The sequence below is a fragment of the Poromitra crassiceps genome (genome assembly GCF_964638095.1).
Source record: "Poromitra crassiceps genome assembly, chromosome: 7".
NCBI lineage: Eukaryota > Metazoa > Chordata > Actinopteri > Beryciformes > Melamphaidae > Poromitra > Poromitra crassiceps.
Window position 1 is genome coordinate 14533611 of NC_139628.1, and position 19212 is coordinate 14552822.

The 19212-nt window shown below is 42.1% G+C and overlaps 1 protein-coding gene across 5 annotated transcripts in view; it reads left to right on the plus strand.

The window, feature by feature from the left end:
- LOC310780208 (protein NLRC3-like) overlaps positions 1–19212 on the plus strand; it is a 200205-nt gene that overhangs the window by 52308 nt on the left and 128685 nt on the right. For all 5 annotated transcript variants that reach the window (XR_014552917.1, XM_083640785.1, XM_083640787.1 and 2 more), the window contains 5 exons: positions 4124–4214; positions 7003–7275; positions 7880–9659; positions 10925–11098; positions 11476–11631. Coding sequence is in view for 4 of the 5 variants with exons in the window: in XM_083640785.1 (XP_083496911.1) it covers positions 4133–4214; positions 7003–7275; positions 7880–9659; positions 10925–11098; positions 11476–11631 (2465 nt within the window). In the remaining variant the exon portion in view is untranslated. The remainder of the gene's footprint in view (positions 1–4123; positions 4215–7002; positions 7276–7879; positions 9660–10924; positions 11099–11475; positions 11632–19212) is intronic.

A 19212-nucleotide genomic window follows, 5' to 3' on the forward strand; every position in this document is an offset into this window, starting at 1 on the left:
CTGCCTGTTTGTCAGTGCCACCGTCTCTAGACCGTACAGCATGGCTGGTCTCACTACCCTGCTGTAGACCTTTCCCTTCACTCTCGCTGGTACCCTTCTGTCACAGATCGCCCCAGTCATCCTTCCCCACCCGCACCACCCCGCCTGCACTCTCTTCTTTACCTCCTTGCCACAGTCCCCACTACTCTGCACGGTTGACCCCAAGTATCTAAACTCCTCCACTTTTGGTACCTCTACTCCCTGCATCTTCACCCCCCCTCCATCTTCCCTCCCGTTCACACACATATACTCTGTCTTACTTCTACTTACTTTCATCCCTCTTCTCTCCAGCGCATGTCTCCACTTCTCTAGATTTTCTTCCACCTGCTCCCTGCTTTCACTACTGATTGCTATGTCGTCTGCAAACATCATAGTCCACGGGGACTCCTGCCTGACCTCGTCTGTGAGCCTGTCCATCACCATTGCGAACAAGAATGGGCTGAGGGCTAGTTTGACAGCACTAATATATATATATATATATATATATATATATATATATATATATATATATATATATATATATATATTTAGGTCCCCTATGCCAGTGATTCTCGACCTTTTTCATATCAAGGCCCAGTTCCATCAGAGGAATCAGAGTTCCATGACTGTATTGTAGTTAGAGAGATCAAAGTGAAACTATGATCACAACAAACATTCTCTACGACTTTCAACTATCATTTCAAAAGTGAGACTTCCCCTCTAGCAGCCACAGGGAGAACTGAAGACAAGAGCCTCAGCAAAAGTGGGTAAAAACAGGAAGCATGCCCAGACGCTGATTCAGCTGAAGAAATCACCCAGAATGATTCAGCATTTGACCTATTGGTTAAAGATCTCATAGAGGTAGACTAGGAGTGATTAGATAGATTCACATTCTGCAATAAAAGTAAGCAAAGGTGACTTGTGTGAGGACATGAAACATTTGATCATGTCTCATGTACTCATATGATAACATTTCACCTTTTCGCCAAGTAGCTCGCTGCTAGATGATGTCACTAGGTTGACTGCACAGTACAGTACAGTAGCCTACAGTAGAGATAACAGGCTAGTTATGTTGGTAGAAAGGATTTTGAATTCTAACAGCTCACAGTTATCTACAAATGATGCAACACATTTATGTGTGATGAATTGTTTACACTTTAGATCAGGGGATACAGAAAGCTTTATAAGTGACTTGTAATGTGATGTACACATCATTTATTACAGTTGAGGAAGACTTTGTATAGTTTGTGCTGCAGTGCTTCTAAGTGCTGACTGCTTCTGTCGGCCTGGGGAGGAGCTTCACTAACAGCTCATAGCTGGTACAGTTATGGTACAGAAACACTGATCATAATTGTTTTGAGGCTTTTAACAGGCTACCTTACAAGTAATGATACAAATTATATACAGATCATATAGTAATGATTTGTTCATCATTTGTTCATGATTAACAAATGTGTATAGTGACAAAATAGATATTGATAGAGAGAATTCAAAATACATACTACAGCATGCGCTGTCATCAGTGATGTTAGCTGGGGTCGTAAGGTGTTTCGGGTCTGTCAACATCATACACCCTCGCCCAGTAGACCCAGCCGAGGCCGATTAAGACCCCGACCCGTGTCCCGGAAACAGCCACTCACGGATCAGCCTTCCTACTCTGTCTGCAACGTTGCCCGCGGAAGGGCTGATCACGCCCAATCCGCTGCAATAGAGCTAGTGCTACAACGCAGTATTGAAAGACCCTTCGGTGCATGGAGGGTCTAAGGCCCTGTGGGTTACTCCCGGCCGCGCTCCTCCTTCGTCTCACCAGACCCTCCCTAGGGAAAAGGCGATCCTACCATGCCATACCACAGCAGAGAGAATGTCATTCACCTGCGCCGAGCACCTCGCTCTAGCCTGAAGGACCCCAGGCCGCGCCGATCTTTACATAGATTTTCAGGAGGCTGATCCGTAGCGTTTGTGGATTTCTCCATCACGAGAGAGCCAGGCTGGGGTGCTAAACCCATCCCGTACCGGGTGCCGTCTCTCCGACCGTCAACTGTCTCTCCAGCTTGTCACCAAACTATACTTGGTTGTCACCTAGACTATTCCTAAGTGTCACTGGCCAGGGGAGATAGAATTCTACAATTCAAACAGATAAAAACTGAATGACTTACAAGTAATTCATTATCTATCGACTAGCTTATACATCATTTACTAATGATTTGCTCATCATTTGTTCATTATTAACAAAGAGATATTGTTGGAATAACGAAAAAACTTTGAATGACTTACAAGTGATCCATAATATATTGACTAATCACTTAATAATCATTTACTAATGATTTATGTATGATAATTTCATGATTTACTAAAAGTTTATAGATGACTTACAACACATTTGTGATATGTTTACATAACACGCATTAATCATCTACAAATGTATATTAATGTTTTGTAAATGATTAGTTCATCATTAGTTCATCATTAACTAATAGCTTATAAATGACTTACTACTGAACGTTATTATAAAGTGTTACCTCTGCCTGTTCTTGATTATGGTGACGTGCTGTACATGAATACCTGAGCTCACTGTCTTCATATGTTGGATACTGTGTATCATGGTGCTTTGAGGTTCATTACAAATTGTAGAGCCCTCACTCGTCACTGTACATTGTACTCAATTGTCAATTGGCCTGCTCTGTCGACTCGCCGGCTTAGTCACTGGTATGTTTTTATTTATAAGGCCATTCTAGGTAGACTTCCTGAGTATTTATGAGTCTTTCTGTCCCAAAAGCACTGTACTTATGGCTTACGGTCTCAGGACATTTTGCTCATGACTGTCCCTAAAGCTCGGACGGAGATGGGCAAAAAGGCCTTTATGTTTTCTGCACCATCCTCTTGGAATAGCCTGCAGAATGGGCTTAAACTACGGAACCTAGTTACCCTTAGTGAATTTAAAGGCATTGTAAAGTCCCTGGAATTTGATCCTATTAACTGTAAATGTTTTAATTGATGATTCAAATGTACTTTTTCCTGCACCCGTACTGTATTGCACTCTCGAGCTTGTTTGTTTTCTTGTTTGTTGTCAACAGTTTTACTGTTTGTTGTGTCTGAAACGATGTAGCTACTGCAGCCATTCTTGGCCAGGTCTCTCTTGTAAAAAAGATTTTAATCTCAATGAGACATGCCTGGTTAAATAAAGGTTAAAAAAAAAAAAGAAAATTGCCTGGCCAGATGATTTTGGCATGGCTCTAATTTGCGTCTGCGACACGTGCCGTGAACGTTTCCGCATCCCGGCCGAGAATTGCATCCCCAACATATTTCGGGGCTGTTTTAACTTAGAAATCAGGGAGGTCACGTCTACCAGACAATTGTATCACTTTTAAACAGTTACATTTCTGTATACATCATTACAAATATGCTCCCATGAGGTGGGGATGCTGCCGGCGCTGGGGTGCAAAACTCGGCATAACACCTGGCGGACGACGCAAGGCGGACTGCTATCTTCAATGCCTTAAGGCACGTGCAAACAGGTGCGCAAGTGCTATTAGGGGATAGCGCCTGTCGGAAGATAGGGCTCCTGGTCTCCATCCGGCCTTTTCCGGTATAATACATTGTCATGTAGTTCCAATGGATTCCATTCCCTTAGCAGGATTATGGAAGGTTTTCTGAAACCCTGAGTAAACCATGGTTTATCGGCAGGTGTGTAGTGCTATCTGGAGAAGTGGGGAAGCACACCATATGAGGAACAACCCCACCCCTACTTTACGATTATAAAAACAAACCATTGGAGAAAAGGTGTAGGGGCTCCGCTCCCCTGCGCTCCCACAGCACTGCACCCCTGTTTATCTGTGTTACTGGATACAATTTTGCCTGGTTTCACAAGTGGAAAACAAATGTTGAAAGCAGAGTTGAATAGAGATAAGACAATTTAATAGGATAAATGTGGATCTGGTTGCTTATACACAGCATGAAGTATCATCAATCAGCCTTTCAAAGTGTTCATGATTTCATTTGCTGAAGCCTTTTTTTATTATTATTTTTATTTTTACAGCCTCTTTCTGACACTTTACGGTAGATAAAGTTGGTTCTTGGAGTTGAATATTTCCTGTGATTTTACCAGGGAGCAACGATGGCTACGGATAAAGAGAAGCTCTTAGAAACACCGGAGGATTTGAAAGAGGAAGAGATCAACAGAAAGGATCGAATGCAGAGTTAAGTCATGGGAAGATTAAAAAAGGGGACATTTGGAAAAAAAGATATAACTTATTCTATCATGCCAACAATTTATATAAAGTGCAGGCTGTCATTGTACTTTTGTTGACCTACATCCAGACAATAGATGTGAAGAGAGACAGGCAGCCTTGTGAGAGTATGTGTTCATTGTATTGTATTTGTGTTTAGTAGGGGTGTCACGATACCCTCAGTTCACGATATGATACAATACACGATATTGGGTTCACGATATGATACAATACACGATATTGGGTTCACGATAACGATACGATACGATATTTATTAATTTTTTAGAAAACGTGAATAATGAAAATATGACTCGAAAAATTGTATTTTATTTGAAATACACAAAATGCAAAACAAATGCTGTTGTTGGAAATTGTTATTATAATAACTAGAAAACAACATGGAAGATAAGGTTTATCTTGAAATATAATGTGTCACACTGTCACAAACTAAATGTTTGTTGCATGGTAAAAGAAAAATAAACTATACAATCTATATCTTAAATAACTTATGCAGGCAATGAGCTGTGTATTGTGTAGGCTAGTATCTTCACATTTAATTGTCATCCTCTAAGAGGATGATTCCTCTTAAAGGAGAATTTCGGTTTTTTACACCACGGTCCTCATTTCCATTTTCATTTTACAACCATTAAGGTTGTAAATATAATTATTTAGCTAATAGCTCGAAGCTAAGCTAACATCAACACAGCAGTCGGCGTTGATCTGCCCCGGATGGGGTGACAGTGCCCATCTCCCCCCTCTGTGAAACCACTTCTTCAGAGAAACCACAGAAGGGGGAAGATACGCACTGTAACCCCATCCGGGGCAGATCAACGCCGACTGCTGTGTTGATGTTAGCTTAGCTTCGAGCTATTAGCTAAATAATTATATTTACAAACATAATGAACCGTGATCTGACAGAAAAAGTGTCATTTAGAGAGCGTGTGCAGCATGCCCCGCGCTCGCCGCAGGCTCTCGTTATAGCCTGTTTGAGGAGACTACTTGGAGCTAAAATCTTCCGTGGGCATCAGAATGAAGTGAAACTATTTCGGTGAGTAAAACATCATATTCTAACCTGGAAATGAGGACCGTGGTGTAAAAAACCGAAATTCTCCTTTAAATTAAATACCTGACTGCACTGCATGTTGAGCGTTGTGCAGCGTTAATTGACGATTGAAATGTATCAAGGTAACATTACTCTTTATTTACCAATCCAACACATGCCAGAGAAATTGTTTCACAATGGGAGTAGCCTACAGAGCTGAATCGCCTAATGACAGATAGTCTTATTATGATAGTATTATGCGCACATTAGCTAGATTCATTTGTAGGCATTGATTAACTGCTTACCCGACATGTGCCCGTGGAAACAATGGCACAACAACTAGTTAATATTTCAGACTAGGTCTTTCGAGATGAGGGGAGACATCTCGCCTGCCACTTGGACCGGCGGGGTCTCCCTGTCAGAGTGTCTGTCCAGTGCAAGCAGAGGCAGACACACACAGCAAGGTCCTCTGGGGTATCAGAAAATCGAATTATATCAAGCATGGCCGTAACTAGCTATGAGGACGGGGAGGTCCGGACCTCCCCTAATATTTCAGAGAATTTTTTTTTTTTTTTTTTTTTTTTTATAAAACAATCTGCATGGAAAAGCATGAAAAACACGGGATCGCTTTTATTTTGAAACGAAAGGCAGGTCAGGCAGGAAGTCATCTGACGCCGCGTCCGCGGTAACTTGATTCCGAGAGAGCAGCAGCATGGTGGTGAGTGATGACTGTCTGTCTGCCTGGCGAGATAATTGAAGGTGAGCGAGCTGCGAGACAGTGAGCGAGTGAACGACAGACAGTGAGTGACACTGACAGATTTTTTAGCAACAACCAAGAAAGTAAGTGTCTAGTCTGTCTCTTAAGTAATGTTACCTGTGTGACACGTTGGGAAGCTACTGGCTAATCATGCATGATGCCAATTGCCAAGCTCCCGAAGTCAGGTATGCAGGTGGCTATATGCATGGTTTCAGTTTCATGACCCAATAAGTAACAAAAAGAGGTGGTGTAAAGTTAAAAACAACAGAATATATTTTATTTTATTTTTCAATCGTTCCTATCAGGAATAAATAAATGTCCCTCTGTATGTTTTTTTTATTATCGATGATGACTTTGTGTGTTGTGTACGGCTTGGGTTGTGTACCTGTGTTTGTAGGTGTCATTTTGATATGAATTTGGCTAAAACAGTTTGTGTTTGTTAGTTACAATTATGTTGACAGGAGAGCTGAGCAGGTGGTGACATGAAAGAGAATATACTGAATAATGACATCACAACAGTATAATCCTAATGTTGATTTAAAATGATATATTACTCTAAATATGGCTAAAAAAGGGGGAAAAAAACCCTCAAATTTTTTCCGGCGGCGCCCTTGCGGGCGCCACCGAATCCGCCTCCCCTTGCTGGACCTCCCCTATTTCGGGACTCTGGTTACGGCCCTCATATCAAGCAGCCATAGAACAGAATGATTAAGGGCAATTATCAGGAAAAGCACAAACAGCCTACCGATAAATCCTGCAATTGGATTATTTGTGATTTTGAAATATTAATTGATGGATTTCAGACAGTAACATTTTGGAGAAAAAAAAATATATATACGGTATTTTCAAATGAAAGCCTTCATGTTGTAATCCTTCAGAAGCAAAGTAACCTGATATAAGCTGATTTTAGCCTGATCCTCACTCAAATCAGCTCATTTTTTCATTCCCTTTCTCCTCAGAGAAACACTTTGTGGATGAACATCGGGATGAGCTGATCCAGAAAGTGATCATGGTCGCACCAATCTTGGATAAACTCCTGAAGGAGAACATCATCACGCAAGAATGCTACAATAACATCATATGTAAACCTACCACTCAGGAGCAGATGAGGGAACTGTATAAGTCACTGAATGCTAGTGGGGATAGAGGCAAAGATATCTTCTGTGATATCCTTAAGAAAGAGCAGAAGTTTCTTGCAGAGGACCTTGAGAAACAGGAGAATCAAGAAAATAGTAAGTTGGACAGTGAGTAACAGAAGAACATCTAAAAGCAAGGGACAATTAATTGGGTAGAAGATATGGGCACAAAGATGTCACTAGAAAGTGAAATTGAATAATTTATATTTGAATTTGAATTGCTCAATTTGAATAGTTGCATTAAAAACTCTATTCTCACTTTAGTCACGTTGTAGATGTTGCATAGTCACTTTATCCATAATGCCAGTAAAGAAGTTCCTCAGGGGTATCAGGGCTTTTATACAATCATTACCAATGTGTGTATTGTCTGAAAGGTTCCCCCCAAGTAGTTCATACATGAACATAACAAACAGCAGCAAATGAGAAGTGCAGCTAGCTGCTTGGTTAACATACACAACCAGAGCTTTATGGGAATCAGCACAGTGTGGAATCCGATTGGTTGCATGAAACTCCTGGTTGAGTAATAATAACCGACTCAACAACAGCTACCTTATACCTTACACCAGTAAGACCTGTTGTCCACCCAGCAGTAATGAGCTGAATAGAGTCAATTGAGTTGAGAATGTGTAAATTATCAGTAAATGATTGCATTACTCTTTACTTGCCTCTCATTGATTTACTCTGTTGTTTATTCATTTAGAAACGTCTGCAGAGTGTCAACGTCAACACAAAAGTAACCTGAAGGAGAGGTTTCAGGTTTTGTTTGAGGGGATTGCTAGAGCAGGAAACCCAACACTTGGGAATCAGAACTACACGGAGCTTGACATGACAGTGGGAGAGAGTGGAGGTGTCAATGATGAACATGAGATCACACAGATTGAAGCAGCATCCAGAAGCCAGAGACCAGAAACACCAATCAAATGTCAAGACATCTTTAAACCCTTACCAGGAAGAGATAAACCAACCAAAACAGTGATGACAAAGGGAGTGGCTGGCATTGGGAAAACAGTCTTAACAAAGAAGTTTACTCTGGATTGGGCTGAAGACAAAGCCAACCAGGATATAGAATTCACATTTCCATTCACTTTCAGAGAGCTGAACCTGCAGAAAGATAAAAAGTGCAGCTTGGTGGAGCTTTTTCATCGCTTCTTTCCTAAGACCAAAGGAATCTACAGGTTTGACAAGTTTAACGTTGCGTTAATTTTTGACGGTCTGGATGAGTGTCGACTTCCTCTAGACTTCCAGAAGAACGACATCCTGACTGATGTCACAGAGTCAGCGTCACTGGACGTGGTGCTGACAAGCCTCATCAGTGGGAATTTGCTTCCCAAAGCTCGCATATGGATGACCACCCGACCTGCAGCAGCCAATCAGATCCCTGATGAGTATGTTGATGTGGTGACAGAGGTGAGAGGCTTCAATGACCTACAAAAGGAGGAGTACTTCATGAAGAGATTCCCAGATGAGGCCAACAGAATCATCTCCCACATCAAGTCTTCACGAACCCTCCACATCATGTGCCACATCCCAGTGTTCTGCTACATGATTGCTAATGTTCTGGAGTCTGTGGTGAATACCAATAAGACAGAAGACCTTCCCAAGACCCTGACTGAGATGTACATCCACTTCCTGGTGATTCAGACAAAACGGCAGAATGTCAAGTTTCATGGGAAAACTGAGAAAGATTCACACTGGACACCAGAGAATAAGAAGATGATTCTCTCTCTGGGAAAACTGGCTTTTGAGCAGCTGGAGAAAGGCAACCTGATCTTCTATGAAGAAGACCTGAAAGAGTGTGGCTTTGATATCACATCAGCCTCAAAGTACTCAGGAGTGTTCACACAGATCTTTAAAAAGGAGCGTGGTGGGTATGGGAACAATGTGTTCTGCTTTGTCCATCTGAGCCTTCAGGAGTTTCTGGCTGCTGTTCATGTCCTCGTCTCATTCATCGACGGTGTCAATCTGCTGTCAGAACAACAACCAAAATCTTGGTGGTCTCTGAAGGTAGGAGTCAATTCTGAACCAAATGTCTACCAGAGTGCTGTGGACAAGGCCTTACAGAGTCCAAACGGACACCTGGACTTGTTCCTGCGCTTCCTCCTGGGTCTTTCACTGGAGACCAATCAGACTCTCCTACGAGGCCTGCTGACACAGAGAGGAAGTAGCTCACAGACCAATCAGAAAACAGTCCAGTACATCAAGGAGAAGATAAAGAAGAATCTGTCTCCAGAGAGAAGCATCAATCTGTTCCATTGTCTGAATGAGCTGAATGACCGTTCTCTAGTGGAGGAGATCCAACAGTCCCTGAAATCAGGAACTCTCTCCACAGACAAAATCTCCCCTGCTCATTGGTCAGCTCTGGTGTTCATCTTACTCTCATCAGAAGAAAAGTTAGACGTGTTTGACCTGAAGAAATACTCTGCTTCAGAGGAGGCTCTTCTGAGGCTGCTGCCAGTGATCAAAGCCTCCAATAAAGCTGTGTAAGTGCTTAGAAAACTGGATCGATTGAAACATAGAGAATATCAATGCTCTTGTTTGTCTCTATCACTAATTGCCAGACAAAGGAGAAGAGCCTCAGGGGTTCACTGACTCGCTCACTTGGAGTCTTGGCCATAGGGATCGGAAGGTGCTAGAGAGCCGAGATTTGAGGGGTGTGTAGGGTTATTGACTAGGGACGTATGTGTGGTGTTTGGGGGGGGGGGGGTTCATAGGGATATGAAGTAGGTGACATATGACAGTGACATATTATGTGTGTTGCTTGGGGGGGGGATCTGAGGGTAAAAGTGCTGTGGTCTAAAAGGTTTGTGCTCGTTCAGGAGCTCACACTCACACATGCATTCATACCTGGAAGCTGACCAGTACAACTACAGTCTGATCTGCTCACCACAGGAGCGTTTGGGGTTAAGGGCCTTGCTCAAGGGCACCTCAGTGGTGGTAATGCTTTTCACTTTCCCCACCCAGATTTACCCTGCCATTAGTTAAATTGGTAACCCTTTATTTTACAGGTACCCTAGTTACATATGAACTATTTGTAATTACACATGAACACCAAATGTAATTACACAGTAATTACCAATAGTTATAAATGATGTTCATACCATGTATGTACCATGTAAATACATATGAACTACAGTTAAATAGATTCACTCCACTTTACAGGTATGGCACCATGTAACTACATATGAACTACTGTTAAATAGACTCACTCCACTTTACAGGTCCGGTACCATGTACATACATATGAACTACAGTTAAATAGACTCACTCCACTTTACAGGTCCGGGTACCATGTAACTACATAGGAACTACAGTTGAACAGACTCACCCAACTTTACAGGTCTGGTAACATGTAACTACATATGAACTACAGTTGAACAGACTCACTCAACTTTACAGGTCCGGTAACATGTAACTACATATGAACTACAGTTGAACAGACTCACTCCACTTTACACATCCGGTAAGATGTAACTACATATGAACGTCATTTAGAACTATTGGTAATTACTGTGTAATTACATTTGGTGTTCATGTGTAATTACAAATAGTTCATATGTAACTAAAATAAACCTGTAAAATAAAGGCTTACCATTAAATTTTCAAAATTGTGAACTATGAACGTGAACTATTTCATTTAAAGCTGTGTGAACTGAACTTTGGGCTAGCTTTGATGTGAACTTGCACAACAGTGGACAGCAGTCTGGGTCTGGCTTAACTACGCTTGCCTGGTCTTGTTCTCCTTCAGGCTGAGTGACTGTAATCTGTCAGAGAGAAGCTGTGAAGCCCTGGCCTCAGTTCTCAGCAGCCAGTCCTCTAGTCTGAGAGAGCTGGACCTGAGTAACAATGACTTGTATGATTTCGGAGTGAAGCTCCTCTGTGCTGGACTGCAGAGTCCACACTGCAGACTGGAGACTCTCAGGTAATATCCATTCACTTTTTCCTTTTCCCCTTTTTTCAGTTGAATTGACACATTTCTCCAAAGTAAGGTCTGTGCTGACCTGAACTGTGTTGGATTTTTTCCTGCTTAATTTTTAAAACAGTTTTGATGTCAACATGCAGCACTGTTTTGTAACTCATGTGAATTACTTTCCATGATGATATTTCACCATTCCATCTCCTTGCATCATCAGTTGGTGCAAGGATTGCAAGGATGAATTTGACTGTATTGTGCAACTATTTTACAACTGTATACATAAAGATATCAAACGTATAGCTTGCTTTTGTGTGTGTGTGTGTGTGTGTGTGTGTGTGTGCGTGCGTGCACATGTGTGTGTGTGTGTGTGTGTGTGTGTGTAGGCTGTCAGCCTGTATGGTCTCAGAGGAAGGCTGTGCTTCTCTGGCCTCAGCTCTGAGCTCCAACCCCTCCCATCTGAGAAAGCTGGACCTGAGCTACAATCATCCAGGAGCGGCAGGAGTGAATCTGCTCTGCTCTGTGAGACTGGACTCTCTCAGGTATGGAGAGGCAATGTCTGCTAGAAGGCTGAGAGTCACACACATTTTCTCTGTCACACTGACTATGTTTACTGTAAATGCACACAATATTCTGTTCATTTTCTATTAGCATTCGCCCTTTAGGGACCTACTTTCTGGATGTATCCCTACGCGCCCAGCATCAGACTGAAGTTTTTTTCATCCCTAACCATCGACCTGCCCCTTTGTAGACCTTTCCCTTTCCCGTCCCCAAACTGGGTATAATCCCCTGGCGTGTCTGTTGCTTGTCTCCCAAAAATTCTTCATGAGCTACAGCACGAGAAGACTCAACAACTATGAGCAGCGTTAACCAGTGAGATGAGCGGTGTGTGGCAGCCGGTGATGGTCCCAAACCCGCCCGTCCCAAGCTGTTCCACGGCCGCTTCCCTCCTGGCGTTCGAAACTCTCAAGAATGCCGGTCCGGTTACATCACTGCAGATGACATGCACTACAAATGCTTTGTGTCTAGGACCGCGCCACGCAGGGCTTGCTCTCCATCCCCTGCAGGCTGCCTGTCCCTACTGCAGAGAGCTGTCGTATGAAGAGCTCCACCGACGTGTGGAATATTTTACCAACGTCGAGCTTGACGAAGCTGAAACCACCGCGGCAGTCCCATGAGTCGACGTTGCTCCACCAGCTCCCCTTACGACAGCAGCAGAGGACGATAATGATGATGATGTCTTTTCCCTGGCCTCATCTGTCTCCCTTTCCCCACCTTCCCCGTCTGGAAGCTTTGGGTCCGGGGAGATGCTCACTGGAGAAGAGGCATTAAGGCTGATGCCTTCCCTCTCTCCGATTCCCTCAGTCGCCGCTGAAATGACACTCCGCTAAATCGCTCTTATCTGACCTCCCTGACATGAGTGCCAAGGTGGCCATCATGAAGGGGATTGAGCTCCCCCCAGCAGCCATAGCCTGCTCTCAGGTGATGTCTATAATGAGCCTGCCGTCAAAGCCCGCCTTCCCATCTGGCCCAGCATACCAGAGCTCAAACAACTAAAGGAGTGTGCTTTTGCAAAGAAAAAGCCTCAGCAACGAGGTGGGCTGACATTACGAGGGTAGCTGGTGAAACCGACTCCGGTTTTCCCTCTGTCCCACCTCTAGAAGCCAGCCTGGTGGCTATCCTCCTTCCCAGATCAGCTCTCTTTGGCCACCGCAAACTGACGCCCACAGCCAACAGAGATGTGACCTACGCCCAGCTAACGGAGAAATCTCATCGGTGTGCAGCACAGACCATTACGGCACAAAACAATACGGTACTGCTGGCCTCAGCCGTCTCCGCTCTCCTCCTAAACAATGAGACCGGCGTTCCCCCCGAGATTGCCACTGAGGTGGGGAAATATATGACGGCGATTCTCCAGCTGGCCCAGGCATCCACCGTCAACTCTTCCTGAATCATAGCCTGGCAGACACAGATACAAAGAAACATCTGGCTAAACAACTCTCATATTCCACCCAACGTTCGTAAAACTCTGTTTGATGGCCCTATTTCCCCTGACGGGTTATTTGGCCCAAAACTACAGAATGTAGTGAGCCCTATGCAACAAGCTACAGAGGAAGAGGAGATGCTACACAAGCTGTGATTATGGGCAAAGCAACCTGCCACAAAGCCCCAGCCAGAAAGGCGTGGAAGAAGCCGCCGGCAAACTGCAGCTGCAGCCCAAGCTCCAAGCCGCAAACAAGTTTATACTATTGTTTAGAGTAGTAGATATTTATGTCGGCTACTATAGGCTATAGTCAAGTTTTTTATCAGTTCCTTGTGTATTTTACTGTTCTGCAACCCATTTTTTCAGCCTGTTCTTGTATTCTTACATCTTTGGCTTTTATTTACAATTTGTAAAGCACTTGGTAATTGTGCTATATAGGCTATATAAAATAGGATAAATTAGGCGTGTTTCTCCTTCCTGTTGATATCAAGTCTTTCATAATGGTTAGCAGTAGGCTAGATTAGGCCTGTTTCTCCTTCCTGTTGATATCAAGTATTTCATAATGGTTAACAGTAGGCTAGATTAGGCCTGTCTCTCCTTCCTGATGATATCAAGTATTTCATAATGGTTAACAGTAGGCTAGATTAGGCCTGTCTCTCCTTCCTGTTGATATCAAGTATTTCATAATGGTTAACAGTAGGCTAGATTAGACCTGTTTCTCTTTCCTGTTGATATCAAGTCTTTCATAATGGTTAACAGTAGGCTAGATTAGGCCTGTCTCTCCTTCCTGTTGATATCAAGTATTTCATAATGGTTAACAGTAGGCTAGATTAGACCTGTTTCTCCTTCCTGTTGATATCAATTCTTTCATAATGGTTAACAGTAGGCTAGATTAGGCCTGTTTCTCCTTCCTGTTGATATCAAGTATTTCATAATGGTTAACAGTAGGCTAGATTAGGCCTGTTTCTCCTTCCTGTTGATATCAAGTCTTTCATAATGGTTAACAGTAGGCTAGATTAGGCCTGTTTCTCCTTCCTGTTGATATCAAGTCTTTCATAATGGTTAACAGTAGGCTAGATTAGACCTGTTTCTCCTTCCTGTTGATATCAATTCTTTCATAATGGTTAACAGTAGGCTAGATTAGGCCTGTTTCTCCTTCCTGTTGATATCAAGTATTTCATAATGGTTAACAGTAGGCTAGATTAGGCCTGTTTCTCCTTCCTGTTGATATCAAGTATTTCATAATGGTTAACAGTAGGCTAGATTAGGCCTGTTTCTCCTTCCTGTTGATATCCAAGTCTTTCATAATGGTTAACAGTAGGCTAGATTAGGCCTGTTTCTCCTTCCTGTTGATATCAAGTCTTTCATAATGGTTAACAGTAGGCTAGATTAGGCCTGTTTCTCCTTCCTGTTGATATCAAGTCTTTCATAATGGTTAACAGTAGGCTAGATTAGGCCTGTTTCTCCTTCCTGTTAATATCAAGTATTTCATAATGGTTAACAGTAGGCTAGATTAGGCCTGTTTCTCCTTCCTGTTAATATCAAGTCTTTCATAATGGTTAACAGTAGGCTAGATTAGGCCTGTTTCTCCTTCCTGTTGATATCAAGTCTTTCATAATGGTTAACAGTAGGCTAGATTAGACCTGTTTCTCCTTCCTGTTAATATCAAGTCTTTCATAATGGTTAACAGTAGGCTAGATTAGGCCTGTTTCTCCTTCCTGTTAATATCAAGTCTTTCATAATGGTTAACAGTAGGCTAGATTAGGCCTGTTTCTCCTTCCTGTTGATATCAACTCTTTCATAATGGTTAACAGTAGGCTAGATTAGACCTGTTTCTCCTTCCTGGTAACTCATTCACCGCCAAAGACGTCTTTGACGTGTTATCAGCAATGGCCTTCCCCGCCAAGGACGTGTTTGACGTGTTTTTGTTTTTATTGGTGCAGCGCCTGCAGCAAACACTTGCCCAGCCTGTCACACAGACACAGGTCCCTGCCTTCAAAGGGTAGCCGACAGCACGCGATCAAACACATACCGCAGCTGTTGTTTTGAAATTGAGCGAGAGGAAAAGCAGCAAAACGGGTAACGCTTCCTTGTGCAGACAGGAGAAACTACATTGAAACGCCCTCGGCGCGCTGCACGAGCTGGAGTCGCCTTCCTCTGTGCCAGCCATGAGAAAACGGGAGAAAGTAATCAAGAGATGTGTTTGATCATCGGAGGAATGAGGAAATGATCGATCAGTTTGCGAGGGCGGTGAGGACGTGTTGAATAGCCGAGGGGAAAACGGGAACGATCAAATAGCAGAGTTGATATGACAGGGACGAGGACGGGGACCAGAACAAATCAAAAATAAACACAGGAACAGCTAGGCAGCAGCGGGCAGAAGGCACTCACAGCAGCCCGCTGTCCTTCTCAAGAGCTCTTCAGTTGGTTCATGAAATCGCTGGGCTGCGTGCCCTCCAGTGTTGCTCCTGGCCAATCCCAGCGCCACAGGGCGTGGTTATTGCTTATCCTATGTTGGGTTAGAAATCTAAAAGGGGGATCGTGTGTGTGTGTGTGTGTGTGTGTGTGTGTGTGTGTGTGTGTGTGTGTGTGTGTGTCTGTCTGTCTGTCTGTCTGTCTGTCTGTCTGTCTGTCTGTCTGTCGGTGTGTCTGTCTGTCTGTCTGTCTGTCTGCACACTCACACCGAGTAAACTGTATTGTTGAATGTAAAAAAAAAGCACTTCATGTGTGTATATATATATATATATATATATTTTTTTTTTGTCATTTGTGTCCTAACGAATAATATTTACATGTCTGATGTCAATACAGTTCAAAATAAAAGAATTGAGAGTGAGTTATGCCTGAGATTGTGCCCTTTTACAAAAATGCTTTTTTCTCCCTTTTCTCTTCACAGACAGGCTTTTTTGGTGAACATGGGGTGTATAAAAAGGGTTATAAGTAGAGTACAGAACATGCTAAAAGCTAACTTTCTTTTTGGGGATGAAAGTAGAGACTTAGATCTTCATTTCGAGGTATTGGACATCACTGTAGTCCTAGTACAGAATTTACTGTGGGTCTTGAAAGATGACCAAACATTATGGAAATACTTGGCCTGTGCCAAAAATGCCAGTCAGATATTGGCAGTGAATGAGTTAATATCAAGTCTTTCATAATGGTTAACAGTAGGCTAGATTAGGCCTGTTTCTCCTTCCTGTTGATATCAAGTCTTTCATAATGGTTAACAGTAGGCTAGATTAGACCTGTTTCTCCTTCCTGTTGATATCAAGTATTTCATAATGGTTAACAGTGGGCTAGATTAGACCTGTTTCTCCTTCCTGTTGATATCAAGTCTTTCATAATGGTTAACAGTAGGCTAGATTAGACCTGTTTCTCCTTCCTGTTGATATCAAGTATTTCATAATAGTTAACAGTAGGCTAGATTAGACCTGTTTCTCCTTCCTGTTGATATCAAGTCTTTCATAATGGTTAACAGTAGACTAGATTAGGCCTGTCTCTCCTTCCTGTTGATATCAAGTCTTTCATAATGGTTAACAGTAGACTAGATTAGGCTTGTCTCTCCTTCCTGTTGATATCAAGTCTTTCATAATGGTTAACAGTAGGCTGGATTAGGCCTGTCTCTCCTTCCTGTTGATATCAAGTCTTTCATAATGGTTAACAGTAGGCTAGATTAGGCCTGTTTCTCCTTCCTGTTGATATCAAGTCTTTCATAATGGTTAACAGTAGGCTAGATTAGGCCTGTTTCTTCTTCCTGTTGATATCAAGTCTTTCATAATGGTTAACAGTAGGCTAGATTAGGCCTGTTTCTCCTTCCTGTTGATATCAACTCTTTCATAATGGTTAACAGTAGGCTAGATTAGGCCTGTTTCTCCTTCCTGTTGATATCAAGTCTTTCATAATGGTTAACAGTAGGCTAGATTAGACCTGTTTCTCCTTCCTGTTGATATCAACTCTTTCATAATGGTTAACAGTAGGCTAGATTAGGCCTTTTTCTCCTTCCTGTTGATATCAATTCTTTCATAATGGTTAACAGTAGGCTAGATTAGGCCTGTTTCTCCTTCCTGTTGATATCAAGTATTTCATAATGGTTAACAGTAGGCTAGATTAGGCCTGTTTCTCCTTCCTGTTGATATCAAGTGTTTCATAATGGTTAACAGTAGGCTAGATTAGGCCTGTTTCTCCTTCCTGTTGATATCAAGTCTTTCATAATGGTTAACAGTAGGCTAGATTAGGCTTGTCTCTCCTTCCTGTTGATATCAATTCTTTCATAATGGTTAACAGTAGACTAGATTAGGCCTGTCTCTCCTTCCTGTTGATATCAAGTCTTTCATAATGGTTAACAGTAGGCTAGATTAGGCCTGTTTGTCCTTCCTGTTGATATCAAGTCTTTCATAATGGTTAACAGTAGGCTAGATTAGGCCTGTTTCTCCTTCCTGTTGATATCAAGTATTTCATAATGGTTAACAGTAGGCTAGATTAGGCCTGTTTCTCCTTCCTGTTGATATCAAGTCTTTCATAATGGTTAACAGTAGGCTAGATTAGGCCTGTTTCTCCTTCCTGTTGATATCAAGTCTTTCATAATGGTTAACAGTAGGCTAGATTAGGCCTGTTTCTCCTTCCTGTTGATATCAAGTCTTTCATAATGGTTAACAGTAGACTAGATTAGGCCTGTCTCTCCTTCCTGTTGATATCAAGTCTTTCATAATGGTTAACAGTAGGCTAGATTAGGCCTGTTTCTCCTTCCTGTTGATATCAACTCTTTCATAATGGTTAACAGTAGGCTAGATTAGGCCTGTCTCTCCTTCCTGTTGATATCAAGTCTTTCATAATGATTAACAGTAGGCTAGATTAGACCTGTTTCTCCTTCCTGTTGATATCAAGTCTTTCATAATGGTTAACAGTAGGCTAGATTAGGCCTGTTTCTCCTTCCTGTTAATATCAAGTCTTTCATAATGGTTAACAGTAGGCTAGATTAGACCTGTTTCTCCTTCCTGTTGATATCAAGTCTTTCATAATGGTTAACAGTAGGCTAGATTAGGCCTGTTTCTCCTTCCTGTTGATATCAAGTCTTTCATAATGGTTAACAGTAGGCTAGATTAGGCCTGTTTCTCCTTCCTGTTGATATCAAGTCTTTCATAATGGTTAACAGTAGGCTAGATTAGGCCTGTTTCTCCTTCCTGTTAATATCAAGTCTTTCATAATGGTTAACAGTAGGCTAGATTAGACCTGTTTCTCCTTCCTGTTGATATCAAGTCTTTCATAATGGTTAACAGTAGGCTAGATTAGGCCTGTTTCTCCTTCCTGTTGATATCAAGTCTTTCATAATGGTTAACAGTAGGCTAGATTAGGCCTGTTTCTCCTTCCTGTTGATATCAAGTCTTTCATAATGGTAAACAGTAGGCTAGATTAGGCCTGTTTCTCCTTCCTGTTGATATCAAGTCTTTCATAATGGTTAACAGTAGGCTAGATTAGACCTGTTTCTCCTTCCTGTTGATATCAAGTCTTTCATAATGGTTAACAGTAGGCTAGATTAGGCCTGTTTCTCCTGCCTGTTGATATCAAGTCTTTCATAATGGTTAACAGTAGGCTAGATTAGGCCTGTTTCTCCTTCCTGTTGATATCAAGTCTTTCATAATGGTTAACAGTAGGCTAGATTAGACCTGTTTCTCCTTCCTGTTGATATCAAGTCTTTCATAATGGTTAACAGTAGGCTAGATTAGGCCTGTTTCTCCTTCCTGTTAATATCAAGTCTTTCATAATGGTTAACAGTAGGCTAGATTAGGCCTGTTTCTCCTTCCTGTTAATATCAAGTATTTCATAATGGTTAACAGTAGGCTAGATTAGGCCTGTTTCTCCTTCCTGTTGATATCAAGTATTTCATAATGGTTAACAGTAGGCTAGATTAGACCTGTTTCTCCTTCCTGTTGATATCAAGTATTTCATAATGGTTAACAGTAGGCTAGATTAGGCCTGTTTCTCCTTCCTGTTGATATCAAGTCTTTCATATTGGTTAACAGTAGGCTAGATTAGACCTGTTTCTCCTTCCTGTTGATATCAAGTCTTTCATAATGGTTAACAGTAGGCTAGATTAGGCCTGTTTCTCCTTCCTGTTGACATCCAATTCTTTCATAATGGTATA